The following is a 22,854-nucleotide window of genomic DNA, read 5'->3' on the forward strand; positions in this document are numbered from 1 at the left end:
AACTCCGTCAAGCCACCTAACCAAAATATTTTCAACAGTCTGGCTGCAAAATGGGAAGTAAAAAATACGGAAGTAATTTGCTGAATGATAAGCCTCATGAATGATTAATTTCTTCCAGTAAGTAATGACTGAGAAATTAGTTGATCCAGCAGTTCCTTTCTGAAATAATTAATAAATAACTAGTATTTCTACAGCAGAAATTAGGTCTTATCAGTTACCATTTTCAGTTTTCGTGGGGATTTGAGGAAATTATAAAACCTTTGAAACAGAAGTATCCCAATTTTAGAACAGTTATGTGAAGAAGTTTGGTACACTTTATAGAATCATAAAATGGTTTGGGCTGGAAGGGAACTTTAAAGGTCGTCTAGTCTCCTGTGGTGAGCAGGGATAGCTCCAGCTGGACCAGGGTGCTCACAGCCCCATCCAACCTGGCCTTGAATGTTTCCACCACTCTCACTGTAAAACATTTTCTTACTTACATCTGATCTAAATCTACTCTCTTTTAATTTAAAACCATTACCCCTTGTCTGTTGCAACAGGTCCTAATTTGAGTGTCAATGTATTATGCTGTAGAAGCAGCCAAACCAATATCTTTAACAATGTCAAAAATAATTTTTCTAATCTTTAATCTATGACAGTATATGACCATGTCTGTCTTATTAGAAAATGTGGTTTAAAATACCATCTTTTATGCATTTGCACGTTTTGAGTCATAGTACCAAATTGCCAGTAGTAAAGGATGACAACTTATGTCCAAAAGTGATTGTTAAAAAATAGAACTGCCAAAAGGACAGAAGAATGGGAACTGATACAGGTTAGACTGTTGTCACTGGTTTTCTAAAGGCCTCCTTTAAGAAGGAGCTTATTTAGCTCAAATAAAAAGCTGTCATGAAGGACAGGACACACTTCTCAGGTACCCCAGGCAGCTGCCACAGGGGAGTGAATATGCTGCGATTTCTCACCTGCTGCAATAACATGGTTTTGCTCCACAGCTTTATTTCTGAGGAGCACAGGATTCCTTGTGGATGAAAGCCTCCTGGAAAACCAAGCAATAGTTATTTTATGATGTGCTAATGCTTGCCCAGGCTGTAGCCTCTGTGTTTCAATTAAAGAACTTCTAAATGTCCACCAGAAGACTTTTGCTGGCTCTAAAGCTCACAGATTGTTGGTTTGTTGACAAGATCCTAAAATGTTTGAAAAGGACTGAGAGCTGCCATCCCATTTGAGAGCAGAGGAGACAAGGGGCTGCCTGCTACTTTTGTGGGTGTGATAAAAATATCTCTGTCAACAGGACACTGCTTTTAAAGGGATGAACATGGGAACATATATTCTCTATGCAAAAGAATACTGGTATAAGGGCTATGCCAGAACAGCAGCAACCAGTGTTTGCTGGCTAAGGAATAGCCTTTCTTTAGAATGTCATGCATAGCAGTCAATGTAAGATTTGTTAGTTTTGTACTCTACAAAATTTTAGTGTGTGGTTAAATGTTTATTTTACTGGGAAAATGGATGTAGTCTGTCTGAAAGATAGCTGGAAGCTTGTTAAAATCTCAATGCCAGGTTCACTTTGCGTCTTACAAAGACACTTTCCCTTGAACACAATAAGTACTGTGGTTGAATAATTTAATTTTCAGTCTTCTAAGCCAGATGTCTGAAATAAAAAGTCTTATTTCTAGACTTCATTTGCAATTGCCATAATGCTTCCTTTCTAGTAGGATCTTCTAAAAATAATATATATTCAATAATGTTCTAGATATCTTCCATTATAAAATAATTGTGTTTCTTTGCCCTGGTATGAATAAATTCATTGTAGAGTTTAATGAAATAATGCATGAACTCTTGGTCAGTAGGAATGGTAATACCTGATAAAATAATGTCTTTATTTGATGGAACTCTTATACTTGTTAAAGCAATTACACACCTCAGTAGAAATACATGAAAACGAGGATAACGCTAACCTTGTGCCCCCATATGTATCAGGCTATCATAGGCAGCGCTGATGTGCTTTTTCACTGTATTGGAAAATAATTTGTTTAACTTTGAAAATTATTTCTGTTGTGGACTATGAATATGTTTATCTGTTTAAGGTATGTTTACTTGTGTACAATGATTGAGCGATATTTATTTTTATTATTACCTCAGATTTTAAAATATTTTTTTCTGTTTGCAGGGGATTCAATGTAAAAGCAAACCTTCTGGTGAGTATACATAATTTACATGTCTACTATGTTTATTTTTAAAGATAATTTGTTGAAGATATTAAATCCATTATCCTAGTGACATCAGATCACTGTCATGACAGGGTATTTGCTACCAGTTCTTTCATAAAAAACATTGGAAATTGGTAGGTTTTGATAAATATTAGTTTAATAATGACAATTGCTTTATAGTTTTCCTTACCATAGTGAAGGAAAAAGAGTTTGCTAAGTCATTTTACATGTTTTTCTTGCTTCTATTCATTATAGAGATTGCCTACAGTAACAATACAGGGGCTTGAATTACCTGACCTCTGGAGCCTCCATCAGTCACTCCTCCAGTGCACACACTCATTTGCAGGGAAGTATGAGGCAGCTGCCTCACAAACAATCCCCCCTGAAAGGGCAGTCACAGTCCTGCCTGAGAGAACAGTCACAGTCCTGCCTGAGAGGGCAGTCCTAGTCCCCACTCAGAGGACAGTCAGTCTCCCCTGAGAGGACTGTCCTAGCTGGAGGCTCAGCTCTGAGCACTGCTGCTGTCCAGAGTGCCTTTCCTGAATCCCCATGGCAGTGAGGGCATAGACAGGGGGGAGATCCAATGCTGAGCTCAAGCATGTGAGATGCTGATGGGGCATGAGCTGAATGCCAGCTGGCACAAATCCTTACTCAAAATGGATAGCATTTATGGGATTGTGTTGAGATGGAGAGAAAGAATATGTGTATGGAAGGGATGCAGTTAAAAGTTCCACCAGAAAAAATCTCTAGTCTTCTGCTGGTCAGCAGAGTGAGCCTTTGGTGACTGCTTCAGGGGTTGTAAATGAATCTTAGGATTGGGCAGCTGAGCTGGTAGTTGGACAAACTATGTGGAAGGTAGAAGAAGAAACAGAGGTGTTGACCCTTGCTTTGCTAGCTGAAGCATGCCTTTACATCCTTGAGCAGTACAGGCTGAGAAAATCAAGCCCTTCAGCCGGTTCTCAAAGGGAAGAACACCCGTAATTCTGTTGGTTATGAGTTAAAATCTCTGCTGGGTGTTACACAAGTGCAGATCTAGATAATGGAGACTCACAGGTACCACGAGGTGGTGATTCATTCCATCCATTTTAGGACAAGGGTATTTCTATGCTGGGAGAGAGGCAAGAGGGGTTGTCACTCTCTGTTGACTGCCAGAGTTGCTCAGAGCACAGCCAGGCTGAGGCCAGAAGGGGCTTCTGGGAGTCATCTGGTCCAAGCCCTGATGCAGGGACATGCAGTTGATGCATATCAGATAAGCTAGATGTTTCACTCAACTGGAAGGCCACTGAAGGGTTTGTAAACTAAAGATCTGTATCTTTGAAGATTATATACATGAAACTGGTTGTAGGTTTTTCAGTGCTGTCTGAAAAAAACTTATCAGTTATCTTCAACATGAGTAGTATGTAGAATGACTCAGCATTAGAGGGGCGATGAAAAAGCATTTTTTGTCTTCATCCTAATTCACTTGTGCAACAGTGGGTGTATACTCCTTTGCATACTTCCTTTTCTATATTATTTTTTAAAATTATTTGTTATTTGAGATAAAATTACCTTAAGAGGCCTTAACTCTATAGTAGAGGACTTTAGCAGTAGTAATTTCTTTTAGCAGCAACAAAAAGATATTTCCTAAAATTTGCAACCACCACCTCAGTAGTATTTGGCAGTGTGACTTTGACTCTGCCTTCTTCCTCCTGTTCTTCTAGACATAAGAACTACTGTAGTATTTGAAATTCACTGTAATATATCCATACATGGATATCAAAGTATCAATGATTTAAAAAAAAATTACATTTTCAGAAAATGTATTTGGCACAGTATATCACAGTGTTGTTCAATACCTCTAAAAGCTTGAAATGTTTTCTGAACACATAACCATGAAATCCTGTTAATTTACTGTGCATTGCAATCTCTTGTGAAAGAGAGGCTGTCAGTCTAAAATATAATCAATTTCATAATTGCTGTAAGTACTTACAAGTAGTGAATTTTGGTACTTATTAACTGAAGTGCACCATGTGGTTATTGTAGGGCAGCATATCTACTTTGCTGACGAATTTTGTTGAATCATCCTAATGAACAGATGCAACAGATACTGTGGTAAATCATATGCAAATAGGTTTGAAATACTACTGTAATTCATACTCATGGATTGATGTGCCAGTGAAGCAATTCTAGTAGGCTTTAGAGATGCTCCCAGATTTAGCACTGTCAGTATCCTTAAGTAGCTCAGATTCTTCCAATACTTTAGGGAAGAAACATCAGATAAAAAACCAGTTAGGATTTTCTATTGGGTGTTGTCTCAGTCTTGTTTTTAATAGGTTTTCTCTGCCTTTTTTTTTCATACTCTTCTCCAATTTCATCTTCTTACCTGAGGCTTCAAATTATCCATCTATTCATTTCTTTTGCATATCCATTGCTCAGCTCTGGCTTCTATTATCTATCCAACTGTACATAAGGTATGATTTGCTGTTGTGACAGTTCTAGGTTGATTGCTGCATCATCAGATTAAAAAAATTATCTGCCGTGGTTGAGCTGATGGCAAAAGTACAAGGAAATGTCTACATGCTGAATAATAAGCCTTGGTTTCTTTATGCCTGGGCTTATATGTGCCCATAATTGAGGAACCTTTTATTAAAGCAACAATCCCTCTCTCATGTAGGGCTAATTACAGCTATTATTCATAAACAGAAAATTTAGGTATGATTTACCCAACAGATGGTTTGTGTAGCAAGATGTATCTTTATGTCTTCTGTGGTATAGATAACACTACTTGTGTGAAAAGGAAAATGGGGTGTGTTCCAGAAGAAAATATCTTAAGGGGGGATTAAAAGATGATAAAGTAGGAGTTTACTGAAGAATTAGTCAGAAATGAGTCTCATACTGTGATGATTTATGCAATGAAAATTATTTTCTGTCAGGTCATCCTTGTATCATGTATTTACTGTAATCCAGTGCTAGTATCCTCATGCATGATATGATCCATTTAGATTATTACTAATGAGTTTTGCAGAATGTTTTGCAATTCTCAAAATCTATCATAAAATTAATGCCAAAAAATCCAAAGTGGAAGCATAATTTCATGCTATTCAGTGCATAACATATTTGTTCTCAGTTTGAAAGTAGAAACCATGATCAAGAAGAACAGTGTCTCTGCTGATGGGACAGCAGAGTGTTTGTGCATCTGTCTGATGCTGATCCAATGTCAGTAATGCACCCAGGTTAACTTAGAATTTTCATAAGATAATTCCAGCCCTGGAACATCTGATGATATCATACTCAGGCTGTAACACCTAAGGAGAAAATTCAGCTAAGTCATGACACTTTCCTCCCCCTGCCCCCTAAAAAATAAGGTCAAATACACCCAAACAGAATGGTTTGTAAAGACCTATCCACTTTCAATATCTATCTATCTATCTATCTATCTATCTATCTATCTATCTATCTATCTATCTATCTATCTATCTATCTATTCTATCTATTCTATCTATCTACATATGTCTACAAACAATGCCCTGTCCTTAAATAATTTCTATGCAGACATGGCAATGGGTGAGGTTATAAGCCTGGATCAAGAAATTTACACCAATAATCAAACCTTAAGCAGAAACAATTACTCCCAGATACCATTGGGTATCCACAACTGCATCTCATATGATGCAGTCAGGAAAAAATATTTTTGAGCAAAGAGGCAGAGCTCAAACTAACCATCACTTATCACATTATTAGTAATAATTACCAAGTAATTCTGCAATATGATAAACTTCCAGTTTGTTGTGGGTGGATTAATTGAGTGTTGTGCAATAACTTTCCATCCTGAGATACCTTCAGGATTATCACACCACCCATTCTTGGAACATGGAATACAGTGTTCATATCAAGCTGATGTTCACTGTACTTCTGAAGGCTGTCTCATCTCTGTGGAAATGTTTATAAATTCTTCAAAAGTCAAGGTACTCCAACTGCTCTTAAAGCCTTATGTGTGTATTTTGAATGATCTGTGTTTTTTCATTGGTTTGCATAAATTGTCTTTGCTAGTTGTCAGTATTTCTTTGGATAATTCAGAGCTGACCTACTGCCAATTGAGTTAAAGTGTCCTTGTTTTCCCATGCTTTTCCACTTGGTTCTTATCAGCACGTCCTGTTGCCTCCAAAATATGGTCAATGACACAAAACCAGGCTAACAGTGGGGACATTTGGGTGTGAAGAGTTTGTCTTTTCTGACTGTGGGTCTGTGATATGTATCACACAGGACTTATTTCTCCTGATACCAGGTGTGAGGGCACTTAAAGCCTAACAGATTTAATAGATTTAAGTGAAGATGACACATTTATGTCAGCCTGTCTTCACATCCTGCAGTATCAGTATCTGATCTTTGAAAATGGCCTTCAGCTGCAACTGGACACTGGGAAAATGAGGATCTCATAAGACAGGAAGAAGTCCTGTTCAGGTTAATACACTTTCAGTCTTTGAATTTAGAGCACTTTCCTTCACTGGGAGGGTTGGAAGGACAAGTAAGGATAAGCTTTGTCTTTCATCCTTCACCATACCTTTCCTCTGTGAGAACTGTGGATGTCAATCCATGTGAATCATTGAGCATCCACACTTGACAACAGTTCTTGGCTTGACATTGGGGGATGTGCCCTTTCCTGATAATTCTATTAAGAGTGCTATCCTGAATTTTATAGCAAGTGCCACACAGTATTGTGGCACTGCTGTTTCATACTTCCATACCTTTTGCCATACTTGTTGAACTCCTTCTAGGAGCATTTTGAACAGTTGAATTATGTGAATCAATTTTATTTTGTTTTTGTTCTTCTAGCCTCTCACCAGAGGAAGGAGAATGGTCAATAAAATACTTTTTTTTTAACTTGTGTGGTTTTTAACTTTTATGCTGTGTATGAAAGGGAGAAATCTAGGATATATTTCAAAGAAATAGTAGTTACATAGTTACAGCTAAAAAGAGTTGTGCTGCATTGCATACCACAAAGCCAAGGGACAAAACCCAATTCCCTGGTTATTTGTTCTGATAGTTTCTTGAATGACTAGTTTTTGGAACTACAAACAGTGGATGTGAGGTAGGGAAGCCCAAGGAATGCACTGGGGATTAAATCCACTGTACCAATATAAATTCATAAATAAATACCTGATTTCTGTGTAAGGCAGGCTGAGAAGCAGAAAGAGATGAAATATGCTAACTGATGAGGTTTGGGGCCTTAAGACTATTTTTTCCTTTTTTCCTAGCCTATAGTTTTAGCTCTACAAACCTGTTTCCTGCAACTTTGGAATGACTAAATTTACACAGGGAAATAGAAGAAGATGTAGTAGCTGTGTTCTGTGCCTATGGATTACTGTGTGCTGTGCCTTGAAGAAGGCCTGGACAATATTTATTCTGCTCTTGTTGTTCTAGTCTAAAGCAGAAGGAAATCCTGTAGGTATAAGGTACTCTTCCATGACTAGGAATGCAATGGTGCCCTCTTGTGTGAAAGTGAAATTTTAACATCAATGGAGACCGTCAGAAAGTCCCAAAATTAAAGTATTATCATGAGAGTGCTCACAATATACAGGGAATGGTTTTGAAAAAAGTTTTTATAAACGATTAGTTTAGCCATGATCTAGCAGATCTAATTAATTAGAACCAGTATTAGTCTAGGTGTGTTCTGCTAACCTTAGTTTTTAGAAGTGTGATTGCTTCCTCTTGTGGGTTAACATTTCCCTAAGCCTAGAAATTTATTCCAGCCCCCTACATGGCCATGTTTGCTGTGTGAAAGTCTTAGGTAAAGTACTGGCTTTGCTGGTTACTTTCTTACTGGTTTCAGGAGAGCTGGAGCTTCCCCTGTAGTGCTTGCTCTCCCCCAGACATCCTGTGTGCAATGAGTCTTCTCTGCCCTTGTTTTTGCATTTGCAGGTGATATTTTTAACAGCTTCTGCCATGATGCTCCTGCATCTTTATCTTCTATGGTACTGAAAAGCATGAAGATCTCAACAGTGATGAAATGTGTGCAAGGAAGCCCATGCTCTCTTCATTTAAACATTAAAGGAACACTGAGTCTGGATGGTAGGAATCAGCTTTGCTACTGAGCCCTTTCTGTTCACTTTCTGTTTGTGACCGTTCAGCCAAAATTTGCTCCATATTGTATTGTTTGGGACCAAGCTGTTTTCATGTAATGTTCTCAGAAAAATATTTTTGTGAAACCATTTTACTACAAAACAGGATGAAGTTATGACCCTTCTCAAGTGAATGAGAACTGAGATAATGAATTCTGGCTTCCAATAAAACACATGTAACTTGTCCTCTGCCAGCGCCCCAAGCACACAGCTGCCCTTTTTTTTCTTGCTCTGGCATCCATGCAGGCACCACACTAATTTGGTCTGCTCTGACAATCTGAACATGAGTGACTGCCCCTACAGAAGGAGAAACAGTTTATTCATCTGTAGTTACAGTTCTGCACTACAAGAAAATGAAAGTATATGAACTTCCTGTGCATAGTCTATTTTTACTAACACCTTGCCATTCATGTGCTTCATATGTTACCATTTAGATATTTCCTAGCTGCTTCTCTCAGAGTTAATAGGTTTATTTTTAAACTTGCATAATTAAAGCTTCATTTATACCAATCTGTATTAAATCCTTGCTCCTACTCCTATGTGTGAGTTATATATAATGTCTCTTTTTAAACAGAGATACATGTGCCTTTCACTTAGAAGGAAAGCTTATGATATGGTGTATTTTAATTTATGTTTTTGATCATCTTAAAGATGCTTAAACTATATTTTTGCAATCTGTTCCTAACTCATTTCAGAGAATGTCCGTGGGCTGGAAATATGTTCTTTTTCACTGGACACACAGCAATCTCAATGTGTAAATGTGAGATTCACCAGGAAAAAAAGCAAGATGCTTAATGGAAAGAAGGTAAACTCCTTTTTGGGGGGGGGGTAATTTTTCATTTAAACATTTACAAGCCTTTGGAAAAAAAATCTTTTGCATATTGCTTATTTTTTTCCTTATTGTCTTTGTGGAAAACTACAATGAAACATATGCTTCAGCATAGCCAAATGAAACTCCACAACAAAATTCCCTTTTACAACATATAAATTCAATTTTCCACCGTCTTTGTACTTCTTCTGCTTACCTTTTGACTAGGGAACCTTTCTCTGCAGAGCCTAATTTTCATACCAGTCCTGCTAGCTAGCTTTCTTTTTGTGCCCTCCAAATTGTGTGGAAGCTTTTCTGATTCCAGTGTTTAGGAAGAGCAATGCTACAGAGATTTTAAGTGCATATTACTTCAGTCAAACTTACCACTGGAGTTTACATATCTAGAAGACAGACAGGTGCCTAAGCACTTGTGCTCATCTGTCCTAAGCCCTTTTAAGGGGCAGTATTTGTTAAGGGGAAGTATTTGTTACTAAAATTTGCAACTGAGGAAAAAAAGAACCACCCTTGACCAAGTGTTTGAAAGGCATGAATTTTTGCAGTTACTGGTGGGCAATGATTACTAATCCCGTACACAGAGTGTTGCTTCATGTGCTTTGTACAATGTCACACTGATTGCACATGTGGAACAAAGTTCTCCCAAACTGCAGCTGCAGTTTGCACTTGGTGTCCCTTGATGATGGAACATCCATCCCTATGGGCAATGCAGGGCCACCAGTCAGCAGCCAGTAGCTTTTAGAGTAAGGCAAGTTTATAGGCAAGAATCAACAAACATATTTCATGAAATTTTCCTAGTTTCAATTCAGTCACTAAAATGGTAACATATGACATGTTTTACCCTCCAAATGCTTTTTACCAAATAGGAGACTATCCAACATGAAAACCTACAAGGAATTTAATAGTTAACTGATAGCAGCGAGGAAATGACCTGCTATAACTGGACCTCAAATTTTGTTTCTTAAATTGCTTTCTGTTTCATAAACTGTTACTGTAATTAATACATTTTCTGAAGTTGCCATTAAAAATTTAAACGCTTTTTTAAGACTTAAAAACTTAAGACCTTATTGCCATTCTGCAACTATTTGTTCTTGTAAAATGCTATAGACTGGGGCTTTTGATATTTTTATGCTTTTAGGATTATTTGATATCTTGTAGATATTTGGATTTCTTAAAAGTGAAGGTGATAGCAACAAGAAATAATGATACTCCTTGAAATCCTTTTATCAAGTTGTATCTGCTTCTTTTATGTTCCTACTGCTACCTTATTGACTGCTTAATGCTGCTTTTAAATGTAAATATATCTGAACAAAAATATTTTTTTCTTGAATATCTTAACCAAAGGTTTTTCTGTATCTGGAAGTCATATGTGAACTCAGTTTTATCAATGTTTTAAACAGGTACAGGTACAATTCAATTGCATTGAAGTCAATGTAGCACAACACATCTATGTGACCATGAAAACTGTACCACATTACTGTGAAGTCAAGCTGAGTCAGCAATACTATGTTGAAGGTAGGAAGCATCTTAAATCAGATGCTTTTCAAGAAATATCTTGTAAATTAAAAAAACCCAGACCAACCAACCAACCAACCAACCAACCAAACAAACAAACAAAAACCTCACATTCTGGGACATTACCTGACTCACTGTCCTAACTGATGGTAGCTCATGTATGCCAGGACCAGTCTTAGTTTACGTTTGATTTTTTTTGTTAGCAAGAAAAGGCCTCAACTTGATATAAAAGCCAGATTTTATGTCTAAAGGTATGTGGAAAACTGAATTTACACTATGCATTTGTCCATGTTGCCCTCCTTGTGATTGGCGCGTGCTCTTTCTCTGCCTGCAGGTTCAGCCCTGCCTGCTCTCTGTGCCTCAGATGGAGCTGCTGCTTCTCTGCAGGGGTGGCCCAGGGGTGGCTTCAGAAGCTGAGGAAAGTTTAAGAAGAAAGTCTCTAGAAATCTATTTTTACTTTCATTAACTACCTGTTCTATAGCCTGTTTACATGTAACTGGAAAAGATTAGGTAGCATTTTTCCATGTTTTGGGATGAAATGCCCACGAATTTTTTACAAATTATGCCATGAGCACACAAAAATAGATTCAGCACTGTGGTCCAACCAAGATACAGTATGGCCAGAGAAGGAAAAAGCAAAAAATGACATGAGACCCCTTGCTGAATCCCAGGCTGGGATTGTCCTGCCTTCCCACCTCCAGAGCCCATGGGTGGATGGTTCTTGCCCTTGCCCCTTGGTACAGTGTCATCCCTACTGCATGGTTTGACACTTGGATACAAGTAAGGCCTTTTTGTGCTTAAAAAGCCTTTAGTTTTCTTATCAGTCCTGATTCACTACTGAATTATATAAGTACTTGGCAAACAAAGAGGGGAGGAAACAAGGTTTTACGAAGCCCAGTTTTAAGACACGTTACAAGGCTGAGTGAACAAATGAAAATAGGAAATATTTCTTGGTGGAAAAGGACTCTGTGGGGAAATTAGAGTAAAGTGCTGGTCCAATGTGTTACGCAAGGAGGGGTGAAAGCAACATATGAAAAGTTGTTTTAATGTTCTTAAGAGTTAAGTTTTGGAGATAAAAACACCAGATATTCTGAAAGCATTGCCCGGCTACTAATTCTGGTAAGCTTCCTAGGAGCTAGGTAGGATGTTTCTTTCTAAGGCTGGAGTCAGAATAGCAAAAATACAGAATTATTGATAACAGAGGAATGAGCCTGGCAAACAACAGGAGTTGTTTTTCGGGAAAAAGTAACCAAAATTAATATTATTACTCAGATTATTGTTAGGTTCTAGGTAAAGAAGTGTGGTGCTATAACGTCAACTACAGACTTAACTGCTGATGAGGTTTCCCAGTAGAAACCCCAGACCGGGGAGATAGGTCCTTAATGGCATATTGTGATATAATCTCTGTGTGTGGGAAGAGAACATATTTTTTTGGTGTTTATCTAAAAATGTATGCAAGTCTGCCCTTAAAAAGAGAGATGAGAGAGGTTTCCTGTTGGGAATCTACTGGATAGTTTGGCAATTGGTTTACACAGTTATGTGAATAAAGCAGCACTGAAACAGACTCTGCCTTCTATTTTGCAGATTGCAGAAACAGTGATGTGGGAAAATATATTCCAGCTTGTTCAGGTGAGCTGATCTCCTGTGCAACTTAGAGCTGTGAGATATTCCTGGTGACCTACACAATTACATGTTTTCATACTTAAATGAGCAGGGAGAAAAAATTATGATTTCCAACTACCACTACTTATAATTACCACGTAGTTGATAGGTAATGTTCTGGAAATGGATTTCTGTTGAAATGGTACATGGTAATGTTCTGGAAATATATTTCTATTGAAAATGCTACATTGGAGGTAAAGGTTTTGATATTCTATTTGATTTATAAGCTTTTGGAAATAGATTTGTGTTCTTTTAATGCACTTTGGATTGCTGGTTTTATGTTTTATCTATTGACAGACCTCATAAATAGATTGAAATTGATTTTCCAAACTGCTATACTGCTTTTCGCATACCTGTGAATACATGTAATAAAAATATTCCTTTGACATATTACACTTGTCTATCATAGTTGTGCATATTCTCTGTGTAACAAAATTACAATCTTGAGATGATCAGCCCTTGTAGTATTAGTGTGTATATTTCAAATATTTGTACTTAAACTACATAAGATTCCAAGTACTAAGGTTGAGGTAAAATTGGTAGGTGTCTTGGCCTCTCAGCATTAGAAGTGCTAAGCTAAATAATGTTGAATGAAAATTATATCTCATAAAAAAGAGGACTATTAGAGTATAAAGTAATAATAATTTCAAATATTCTAGGTAAGATTCTATAGATGTTGATTTTCATCTCCATCAAGTTATGAAATATATTCTGTACCTTTTATAAATAGATAAAATAGACATAATAAAGTTATAAAGAAAGAGATGTAATAATTTCATGCTTGCTTTAATTTTTTTTTCAGCTGGCAAGTTAGATTATAATTTAGACAGGGCAAGGAAAATTGTAACAGTGAATGTATCCAACTTTCCTCGAGATCAAGACTATTACGTTCGCCTGTGCCACAAATGGTTCACCTGTGAAGATGTTGGGGCACTTGCTGTGGTGAGTTAAACTCCTGGCGCTTTGGGGAACTGTGGGGGGTGCCTTGCAGGTGGCAATGCTCATAAAGGTTATAGTTACAGGAAATGCCATCTGTGTCTATATCTATAGCTATATCATCTGTATCTCCTACATAATCTATATCTGTATAAGCTATATCATCTCTGTCTATATTTATCTATATCTAGAACTATCATTTAGTTTTATTAAAAGAAATTTACTGTACTGGATTTATGACCATCTTTTTCATTTCAGATAAAAGGAAAAGAAGCTTTTAAATCCGTTTCTCTGAAATATTCTCAGCTACTCCCTTGTCTTTGCATTGAGGTAATACAATCTGGAATTTGGTATATATTTGTGTTTCTGATTGAAGAAATTTTATTAGGCATTTGTGCTAAGAAAGGAAGAAAAGCCTGAAGAAAAAGGCTCTAGACCCAAGTTTTTGACTAAGGCTTTTTTTCACCTTAGAATTACATAAATGTAAGGAAGAGTTGTTTTTTTTTTAGTAAATGCTAATTAAAACATGGCAATCAGAAGAAAATGGGATAAAATTTGTAATAATTTATGGAATGTGATGTGTAATATTATTTTGACTGTTTTTTTATAAACAACGAAAAGACAGAAGACATAATCTGACTGAATGTCAGCAGCATTTGATATAGTATTGCATGAGAAACTAAAACAGGAATTGAGGAAACTGAGAGTGATGGCAAGATTTGAGTGGTAGGTAATACCAGGCTGCAGGGCTAACTCAGAAACTCCTGTTGGAGTTGGGGGGGGGGCCTGTGCTGGTAGGGAGGTTATTTAAGGATGACACTTAGAGTCATTCTCATATAAATCTTTTCGTCAATGACATGGGGACAAAATGCATGACATGGGGATTTGCTGGAACACAGTTGGGCCCTATAATCAACATGGAAGAGGGTCAGCGTGATTGGAAGAGACTAGAGATCTTCATATGTGACATAAATGAAGGATGAGGAAGTGTAAAGTATGAAGTGCAAGTTCATGCACTTGCTCTGATAGAAAGAATTCTTGCTGTAAGATGTTTGTCCTCATTTAGAAATAACAGTGGAAGAAAAAAGATCTGGGTGAAATAGTTGATCTCAGGGTGATTAACCTAGCTTGCTTCCATGATGTCAACATGTAAACAGGAACAAAAGTCTAGTGAGTTAGATTATTCCAAGCTAACAGGAAAGTGTGGGCAAAGCCTTCTTTGAAATACTGCAAGGAATTCTTGTATCCATATTTAAGAAAGATTAATTCAAAAGGAAGATGCACGTAAAAAATCTGTAGTGCTTGGGGAATGAAGAGGTTGTTTTATAATGGAGATTCAAATACCATGTTTCCATTAGCCTGGTAAAACACATGCAAAGAGAAATTATGTTTGCTGTGTAAATACAGACCAGAAGGGTCACTTATAAGGAAAAATAAGATATGTTTTAAACTGAAGCCATTCTTGCAATGAGAATGAAGGGGGATAAACTTCATTCCATTAATATATTCAGGATAGTTACAGACTTTTATGATAACCTGAGAAGTGAGATTTTGGAATGTCTTTTATACAAGGAACAAAAGGTCCCAAACAAATTTAAAATTATCCTGATAACATAGAAAGATGCTATGTGAACCTAGTTTTCTCACTGAATTTTGAGGTTAGATTTACCTTGCAGATTAAGATACCTAAATATAGATATCCAAATACAGACACCTACATTTGAATTAGGTGAACAAACTCTTAAAGTCAGTGGAGATCTAATTAATACAGTCAGTTGCTCAACTGACCAATGGTAGATGGCCTATCCTTCTGGGATGTGCTGGACTGCACTGTAGATTCCACTGGCTGCACTGGCTAGGTCTAAATGAGGCTACTTTGACAGTAATTTGGGCACTTTAGTGACACTTAGATGTGTACATTGTGGGACCTAAAATCACATACCTAAATAGGCAAGCTGAACCACCAAGTCTTGTCGAAGCCTAGGGAATTTTTTCATTCCACTCTGAAAATATGAAATCACTAGAAAAATTTTATTTCTCTCAGTGTATACACAGAAAATTCCGCAATAGGATTGCTGAGCAAACAGATGTGAACTCCAAATAATAGAAACATTTGCACCTGAATCTAAATAAATAGGGCATTGCAGCAGCGATGCACTTATACTTGAAGATTGGGTTAAGTGTAAGTCTTCAGATTTTAAGGATGCACCCTTTACCATTGCCCAGGCCAGGAGATCTTATATAATGATTATGTTTTGATTTCCCTAGAAAGTAATGACACTGTAAGAAACTTAATGAAAATCAAATTAGAAGAATTTCTAAATGAAATTGGATCAAATATACAACTTAGAAATAGGAATATAGTGTTAGAAGGGATCACCTTAGTTTAGTGCCCCTAATGATGAACGACAAAATAAAAAAATGGTGCAAAACTTTTATAAAATGACTTCCAAAGCTTTCTAACAAGCATAGCATCCTTATCTTTGGCAGGAAAAATTTCTGTCACATTCTACCTGAAACGTTCTAAACACTTATGTTAAAAATGTTTAAAAAATGTTAAAATGTTAAAAAACCTTGACAACCTCTAACTGATGTCCACTGTTTGGTTGTAGGGTTGGCTGGCACTTCCAGATGCAAGGAGGATACAACTTTGCCCCTTTGAAAATGGCAAGTACTGTGTGCTTACTCTTTATAGAAGTGACTTTCAGCAGCTCCATTACTATGTCACAGTTTAAATTAGTCTTCACTGAAAATCATGTATTGCAAAACTTCAAGGAAATAATCATATTTGTTTGTTTTACTGTGGGTAGATGAAACAACTTACTTTCAGACCAAATAATTCACCAAGTTTATGCCAACAAAAACACTAAGTAACTTGCTGGTCATTTCCCGCATTTGCTTAAGTGACACACAAACTGGGCAGTAGGAATAAAAGGTCAGCTTAGAAATGGTGTGAGAAGAGGGCTTCAAGGAGACATTTGAGGGTGTCCAATACCCAACTTAAAGGAGGGAGCAAGGAGTTGAAAAAGGAGACAGTTAACTATATATGAGTTCTATGCTTAACAGGAAATTATTCACACAAATATTCCAGCAATATCAGAAATTTGTCTGAGATGACAGCTCAGAAAGAAACAGAAAAACAGAAAAAGAAATTGTCTTATTTGCACACATATGAAAGTAATTTTTTTACCAGGCAAATAGAAAAAAGTGTGGCCTAAAAAGTGTTTTATTGTGTTAAGTCCAAGATTTTGGTTTAAAGCACATGTAGAGGTACCAGACTTATTAACTGTGTTGATTCCTGTCTGGACATTTTGAGTAATGTTTTCCCTCTCTCTTTGTGCACAGATACACAGGTGCTATGGGACAATATTGTTTATAACCCATCAACACAAACCCTTGCCTGGGAGCCAGCCTGTCCTGTCCTTGTCACGGTTAACCTATGCAGGTTCACAAAGTCGAATGACCTTTGTGAAGATATAGAAAAATCCTTCAAAAATTCTTCTGAGAAAGTAAGAGCTGTGTGGATTAATTGAAACTGTGAGATTGAAAAGCATCACCAAAGGCAAAATGTGAAGAACTAGATTTTGGAATAAGAGCAGTTGCAAATTCCTCTCTTCTTCTCTGATACTTAAAACTATTCATAATCACAGTCTGTTCTTGCACACTAATCACATGATTTATTCAAAATAGTCACTGACTCATTATAAAGAAATAGCAAGTGGAGATGACTGGGCAGCTAGTAATGTTTGCTAAATTCTTTGGGGTAAATAGGATCTGCTTTTTATTTATAGTTCACGTCAGGTTCCCTTTAAAGTAAGAAACAGACACACTGTGAGGACAACTCTTCTTATCTCTAGATAGGCATAGTAGGTTGGAGGGATTTCTCTCTGATGGTACCACCTTCTTTTTACTGTCACAAGAGTCTATTGTGATTAGATTAGATGTAGATATTTAACATTTAGACACGAGGAATATAAATTAAATGAAGCTAAATCTCTTTACATATTTCTGGAGACATAACAGTACTTTGGTAGGGCACAATTGTTTTGTAATTAAGATCTTCCTGAAGCGTCTTCCTCAGCCTGGTCCAGTGTCTTGAAATTGTGGGTGCTGAAATATTGTGTCTCTTAATTGTTCCAGCACTTATTTTCTCAAGTTGAGAAGGGTTTTCAAATGCATGTATCTTGAATGGCTTAACACTTCAATCTGAAATCTGATGATACTGAATGCTCTGGCTTTTTGAGGTTCATTAGAATTTGTTTCATTGTGAAAAGTAAGTTTCAGGCTTGCCTGATTGTGGAGAGAAGGCAGAAAATTTAAAGTAACAACAGAAAAGGAAAAAAAATCAAACACAAGAGATTAATTCTGAAACTTTTGGATTAATATTGTTATTCTGATGACATGACTGGGGAGGGGGTGGGGCTGACTCCAGACTGTCGAATGCTTTTGTGATTAGGAACTCCTGGCCAAGCCTTTAGTGATTGTTCAGATTCATCATTTATGAGTTCCAACAAAGCTTTGATGTTGAAAAAACAGATTAATTTAATTCTAGATGTGAGTGATCCCTCTGGGATTATTCATCTGCTGGCAACAAGTACAATTCATCGCTTGCAGGAGAGAAAAAGGGAGAAAATAAAATAAGAATAAAATGGGGTCTGGATGATAATGATTGTATGTATCACCAGAACAGAAACCAAACTTATTACAGAGTATGAGTGTTTTTCTGTATTTACTGATTGCATTTAATGACTGAACATTAATATTAATCATAGAACCATAGAATATCCTGAGCTGGAAGGGACCCACAAGGATCATTAACATTCATGGATAGAATGGATTCTGGTTTTTTTACTCATTAATTCTAGTAAGTTTGATATTGAATTTGGTCCATTTATTGTACTGTAACCCTGAAAACCATCCCTGTAGTATGCTGGAAACTACTGCAGATTGCTCAGATAGGGCCAGCTGCCCTGTAAATCCAGACAAGGCCACACACTCTAATACTATGCACATGTACTGACTTCGGCACAAAAGCTGCATCACTTCTCTTTACTGAGGCTGGGGTTTTCTCTGTCAATGACAAAGCTGTCTCCAGGTCTGAGCAGACTCCTACAGAACTATCTCCTGGGACACTGTTTTTGTGTTCTCAAAAGAAGTTACAGGAAGGAAGGGTTTGGCCATGTAGGGTGCTCAGCCACTTTAGCAGCAGGGTTTATTTAAGTAGGATCATGTGTACAGCAATATGTGTAGCTATTGTTTATATAAGAAAAGACTCTTTGTGGTGAAGCCCTTGGTGGGTAAACAATTGTTAATCAAGAAAAACAACATTTTTTGGATTGCTTAAGTGTATTTCCAAAATTCAGCCTATGTTTCCCTGTTTTGAAATATGGGTATGGAAAATTCAAAGATTTCCCAACTGATGGTGGAATACTTTTGGATGTATGTTGAAGTGTTCTGATGAGTTGTTCATGAGTGGAAAATAAGGGGTTGAAACAAGTTGACTTTGTAATCAGAATTTTGCACAGGCCACCATAGAATCAATTAATTTAGCTCTAATGGGTCAGTCTGACCATAAAAAAAGCTACATATTGCAGATAAAAAGAAGCAAACTATTCAGTAATCCAAAGCAGCAGTTGTTTCTAACCATTTTACGTGATTAATTTCTTGGGATGTTTATGAATGAAACAAACCAGTTGCCTTTGCAGTAATCAAGCCATGAAAATTTCAGAAGTTGATTTTGTGAAACTAGTTAATAAAACTAGCTAATGATGAGTGCTCTGTCTTCCAGCAGGTAAAATATTCTCGTGTGGACACTCACCCAAGACTTTGCATGAAGGTAAAGGAATTTCTTTGTAAAACACATACTAACTGCCCTTCTGTCTCTAAAATAAATGAGCTGCTGATGTCCTTTATGATCAATATTTTGTTTCATAGCTCTGATAAATGGGAACTGAGAATGAAGGAAAAGTGAAGGATTAGATTAGAAGGTGATAGTTTTGAAGTGCAACAGCAATGATAGATAGGACACAGGTCAGATTGTTCCCTTCCTTTTTGTCTGTTTAAGAAAAGCAGGAAAAATGTTTTTGGTCAATGCAAACTCTGAAGAATATGCTAAACTTAACATATAAAGTTTTTTATAGTAAATATTTGAAAATAAAATGATCAACACAGTATTTAATTTAATGGAGAATCTCTTACTATTCTAGTTGAGGAAAAAAAGCCAAATAAAGCCAATATAGTAATATTATTTTTTTATTTTAGATAACTTTTAAGTCAGTGGGACCAGATATTTCTATAAAATATGCATGATTATAAATACCTGAAGAATTAGGGGATCTAATTTAAGTCAAGGGTTGGAAGATACAATAAAGGAGGAAAGCTGTGAATTAATCTTCTGCAACTTTCTGGAATGCCCTTATCATCACTAGTTGAATATTTTGCCACAGATTGAAATGGAAAATCCAGTTTTCATAACAGATTTCTCTGCTTTCAGTTTACAACCAAACGAGGATCTTGGATTAAATGTCCATTTGCTCATGGAGAATTTCCAGGTAAATATATATTTTTAAAATTGTAAATAAAGATTAAATTGTAAATAACATTATATTGTGGAAATGGTAAATAACATTATATTGTGGAAAATATTTAAATCACTAGATATGAGAAGTGAGAAATGTTCAACAACACTGTAAATTGTAAACTAAGTCAAAGAGACTTGACAGCTTTTTACTTCTATGTATCCTCAGTAGATCTAGTGTTCATCAGTATAAAAAGTAACTTGTAGGAATCAAAATACTTACTTGGATATCATTTGATAATACTTAAAAATACAAAAAGCTTTTATTTTAGGCATAAATTTTAGAATATACTGTATGGTCCTTGTACATCTAAAAGTAAGTATTTTCCCTTAATATCAGCCTGGAAAATGAGGACTGCTGCAGTTGCAGAACAAATACAAGTTTTCTTCACATCCCAAACCAAGGCACAGTTCTCAGTGCTTGTGTGTAACAGGACGCAGATGGCTTCATGTGAATCTCTTGGGATGCACCATTCAGTCTCTGTGGTTTGTATATATTATTTCTTAAACATTTTAAGGCTTTTAAACATACCTAACTTCATTCATTTATTATTCCATATATTGTTCTGCAGCTTGAATCCATTAATAAACCATGTACATATTGCAAAAATTACTGGAACATTTTAAAAGCATGTAGTTCTAAATCTGATCTCACACTGAAACAAGGAATAAATAAAGATCCTGAAGTCAAATGAGTCACATCAAATGATGTGACTATTGAGGGGAACTTTAATATTCTTTTAATGTAATTTTTGTAGTGTCACATTTGTATTACGTATATAGCAAATGTTACTGTTAATATTTCATATATGGGTCACTGATACAGCTGACCTGGCAAATCACACATCATGAAATGTAAAACTTGAGGCAGGAATCCATGATGAACTCTAAATATCACAGCTGCCAATACAAACTCAACACGCAAAAAGGGTTTATTTTCAGCCAAATTATCTTTTTGAGCCAGCTGATGGTGTGGCTACACAACTGCTTCATCTAACAAAATGGGGACAGAGTGGGGAAGGATTATGGGAGGGTCAGATTTCAGTTTCAGGCAGCAGCTAGTCATGAGAGCCTCATTCCTCTCTTGCAACTTAGTCTATGTCCCACAGATTTTCAGTGCAGCACTGTGGTTTGCCCTTTAGCCCTGCCTATCAGTTACCTTGTTGGCCCAAACTGTGATCTGCTGAGAGACACATCTAGGAAGAGAGGTCAAAGAGCAAACTGAGAGGCCATAGTATTATTTTTCATACAGGAGAATATTAGCAGGATAGATCCTAGTAGCTACTAGGACCACCATGCTGAAATACATCTGTCTGGTTCAGCAGCCAGCTCCTCAGTACCCTCAGGTCCACTCCTAAATATGTGCTCCTGCTGTCTGCTTCACTGACCAGGTACATAAGTTGGCACGTGATTAATTTTGAGAAATTTGAGAAATCTAGATATTGTGATTTGAATTGTTACTCCTGGCTATGCCTGTTGTAGGGGGATGTGTTTTAGGAACACACAAGCACAGCTCCTCCATCTGTTCCCTCCGTAAGGTGTATTCCAGCTGTACTTATTTGTCACCATGCAGGGACACAATGCAACTCTGCGTTTTTCAGGTACTTATGATTGTTCTAGTGAGAAGAGTGCACATACCAGGCAGTTATGAACAAGCATTTCTTAACATAATGGGCTGGACACTCAATCCGGAATTCATTTTCTAATGAATCAGTTTAGATTGTTATTACACCTCTGGTGCTGAATGTAACAGAACAGCTGATAAAAAGAGTTTTCCAACTCAGCTCAGTCTGAGGACATGCGAAAATGGAATATAATAACTTGCTCCTCTAGAAGTTCCCAGAGCTGAATAATCATGGCAAAAGGCTTGGGAAAAAACAACTATCCTAATTAACACAGACCACAGAGGGCGTTGGTGGTAATATCGAGTCTATCCTAAAGGGAAAAGCTGTCTGGAAAATGCTGTATTACTGGCAGAGATGGAGATCTTGTAGAAGAGTTGTCAACACTCTGGGAATGTTCCCTTCAGCTGGTCTATTTCACATGAAATCTGTGGAGTTTATATTTTTTTGGTTTTAAAGGTTCCCTGTGTGAATAGCTAAGTGAAAGGGGTAATGGTGGAGCACAGCAAGATATTGAAGTGTTTGTTTCATGAAGGCACTGATGCATTTAGAAATGCTGTTTTCTCCCCTTTGGTAAAAAGCTGTTATGTCCTCTGCGATTGTGACAGAATGGGACCCCAAATAAATTACATACAGTTCTGTCTCAACACTATGAACAGTATACACAAAGTTTTCATCAAGACCTCACTCTGTGTTCCCAGAAACCAATGTTGATCCTCTAACTATGAGGATAGAAGATTCCTCTTCAGTCATGCTTGAATTTATTCACCTAATTTCCCCCAAATTACTTTAGGAGTTTGCCACCCTGAAGAGAGCAGTGTAGAATGCATAGCTATTGGTGCAGTGCCAGACATTATTTTGAGGACAAACAATCAAATATTAAATGTCAAGCCAGTCATTAAGGACAAATTTGCCCTAAGGCTCAGCTTGTTCTCTGCATACAATGGGATGGGAAGTCCAGAAGAACTGTAAAGACAGGGTCATTCCTTCAGCTCATACACCAGGGAAAAGAGTGAAGATGATGGGAGGAAGCAAACAGTGGGGGGAGAGTGTCCTCCTTGTGATGCTCCAGAAAATGCAGTAACATCAGCCCTCTTCCTGTGCTGCCACACTGTGCCTGGCAAAACTACACCAGCTGCTTATGGTCATTGAGATCTGGGGTTAGCTCTGAAAATAAATAACCTTCCATTAATTTTCTAACACAGTAGAACATTAACAGCATTATTGGAAACCAAAGCAAAGAACTGCAGAGACACAGTATGTTTTCATTGTTTCCAGGTATGGATAATAGTGATTTTCAACTTCTTTTTTCTACTGATTAGGGAGATCCTGTTTCAATCACTATGTCACAGGAAATGTGTGGGTCAACAATTTGCATTCAGGTATGTGTCTTGATTTTTGCCAGGTACCC

The 22,854-nt window shown here is 36.9% G+C and overlaps 1 protein-coding gene across 1 annotated transcript in view; it reads left to right on the top strand.

Annotated features, from left to right (window-relative positions):
* The window catches only part of IL17REL (interleukin 17 receptor E like), a 44,737-nt gene that overhangs the window by 16,304 nt on the left and 5,579 nt on the right, over window positions 1-22,854 (top strand). The window contains exons 2-14 of the mRNA XM_030961063.1: window positions 2,171-2,198; window positions 8,109-8,258; window positions 9,004-9,113; window positions 10,532-10,646; window positions 12,231-12,275; window positions 13,111-13,250; window positions 13,503-13,574; window positions 15,857-15,911; window positions 16,590-16,753; window positions 19,033-19,080; window positions 19,738-19,795; window positions 20,162-20,307; window positions 22,766-22,825. Coding sequence (XP_030816923.1) covers window positions 2,171-2,198; window positions 8,109-8,258; window positions 9,004-9,113; window positions 10,532-10,646; window positions 12,231-12,275; window positions 13,111-13,250; window positions 13,503-13,574; window positions 15,857-15,911; window positions 16,590-16,753; window positions 19,033-19,080; window positions 19,738-19,795; window positions 20,162-20,307; window positions 22,766-22,825 — 1,191 coding nt within the window. The remainder of the gene's footprint in view (window positions 1-2,170; window positions 2,199-8,108; window positions 8,259-9,003; window positions 9,114-10,531; window positions 10,647-12,230; window positions 12,276-13,110; window positions 13,251-13,502; window positions 13,575-15,856; window positions 15,912-16,589; window positions 16,754-19,032; window positions 19,081-19,737; window positions 19,796-20,161; window positions 20,308-22,765; window positions 22,826-22,854) is intronic.

The sequence above is a fragment of the Camarhynchus parvulus genome, chromosome 1A, assembly GCF_901933205.1.
Source record: "Camarhynchus parvulus chromosome 1A, STF_HiC, whole genome shotgun sequence".
Classification (NCBI taxonomy): Eukaryota; Metazoa; Chordata; class Aves; order Passeriformes; family Thraupidae; genus Camarhynchus; species Camarhynchus parvulus.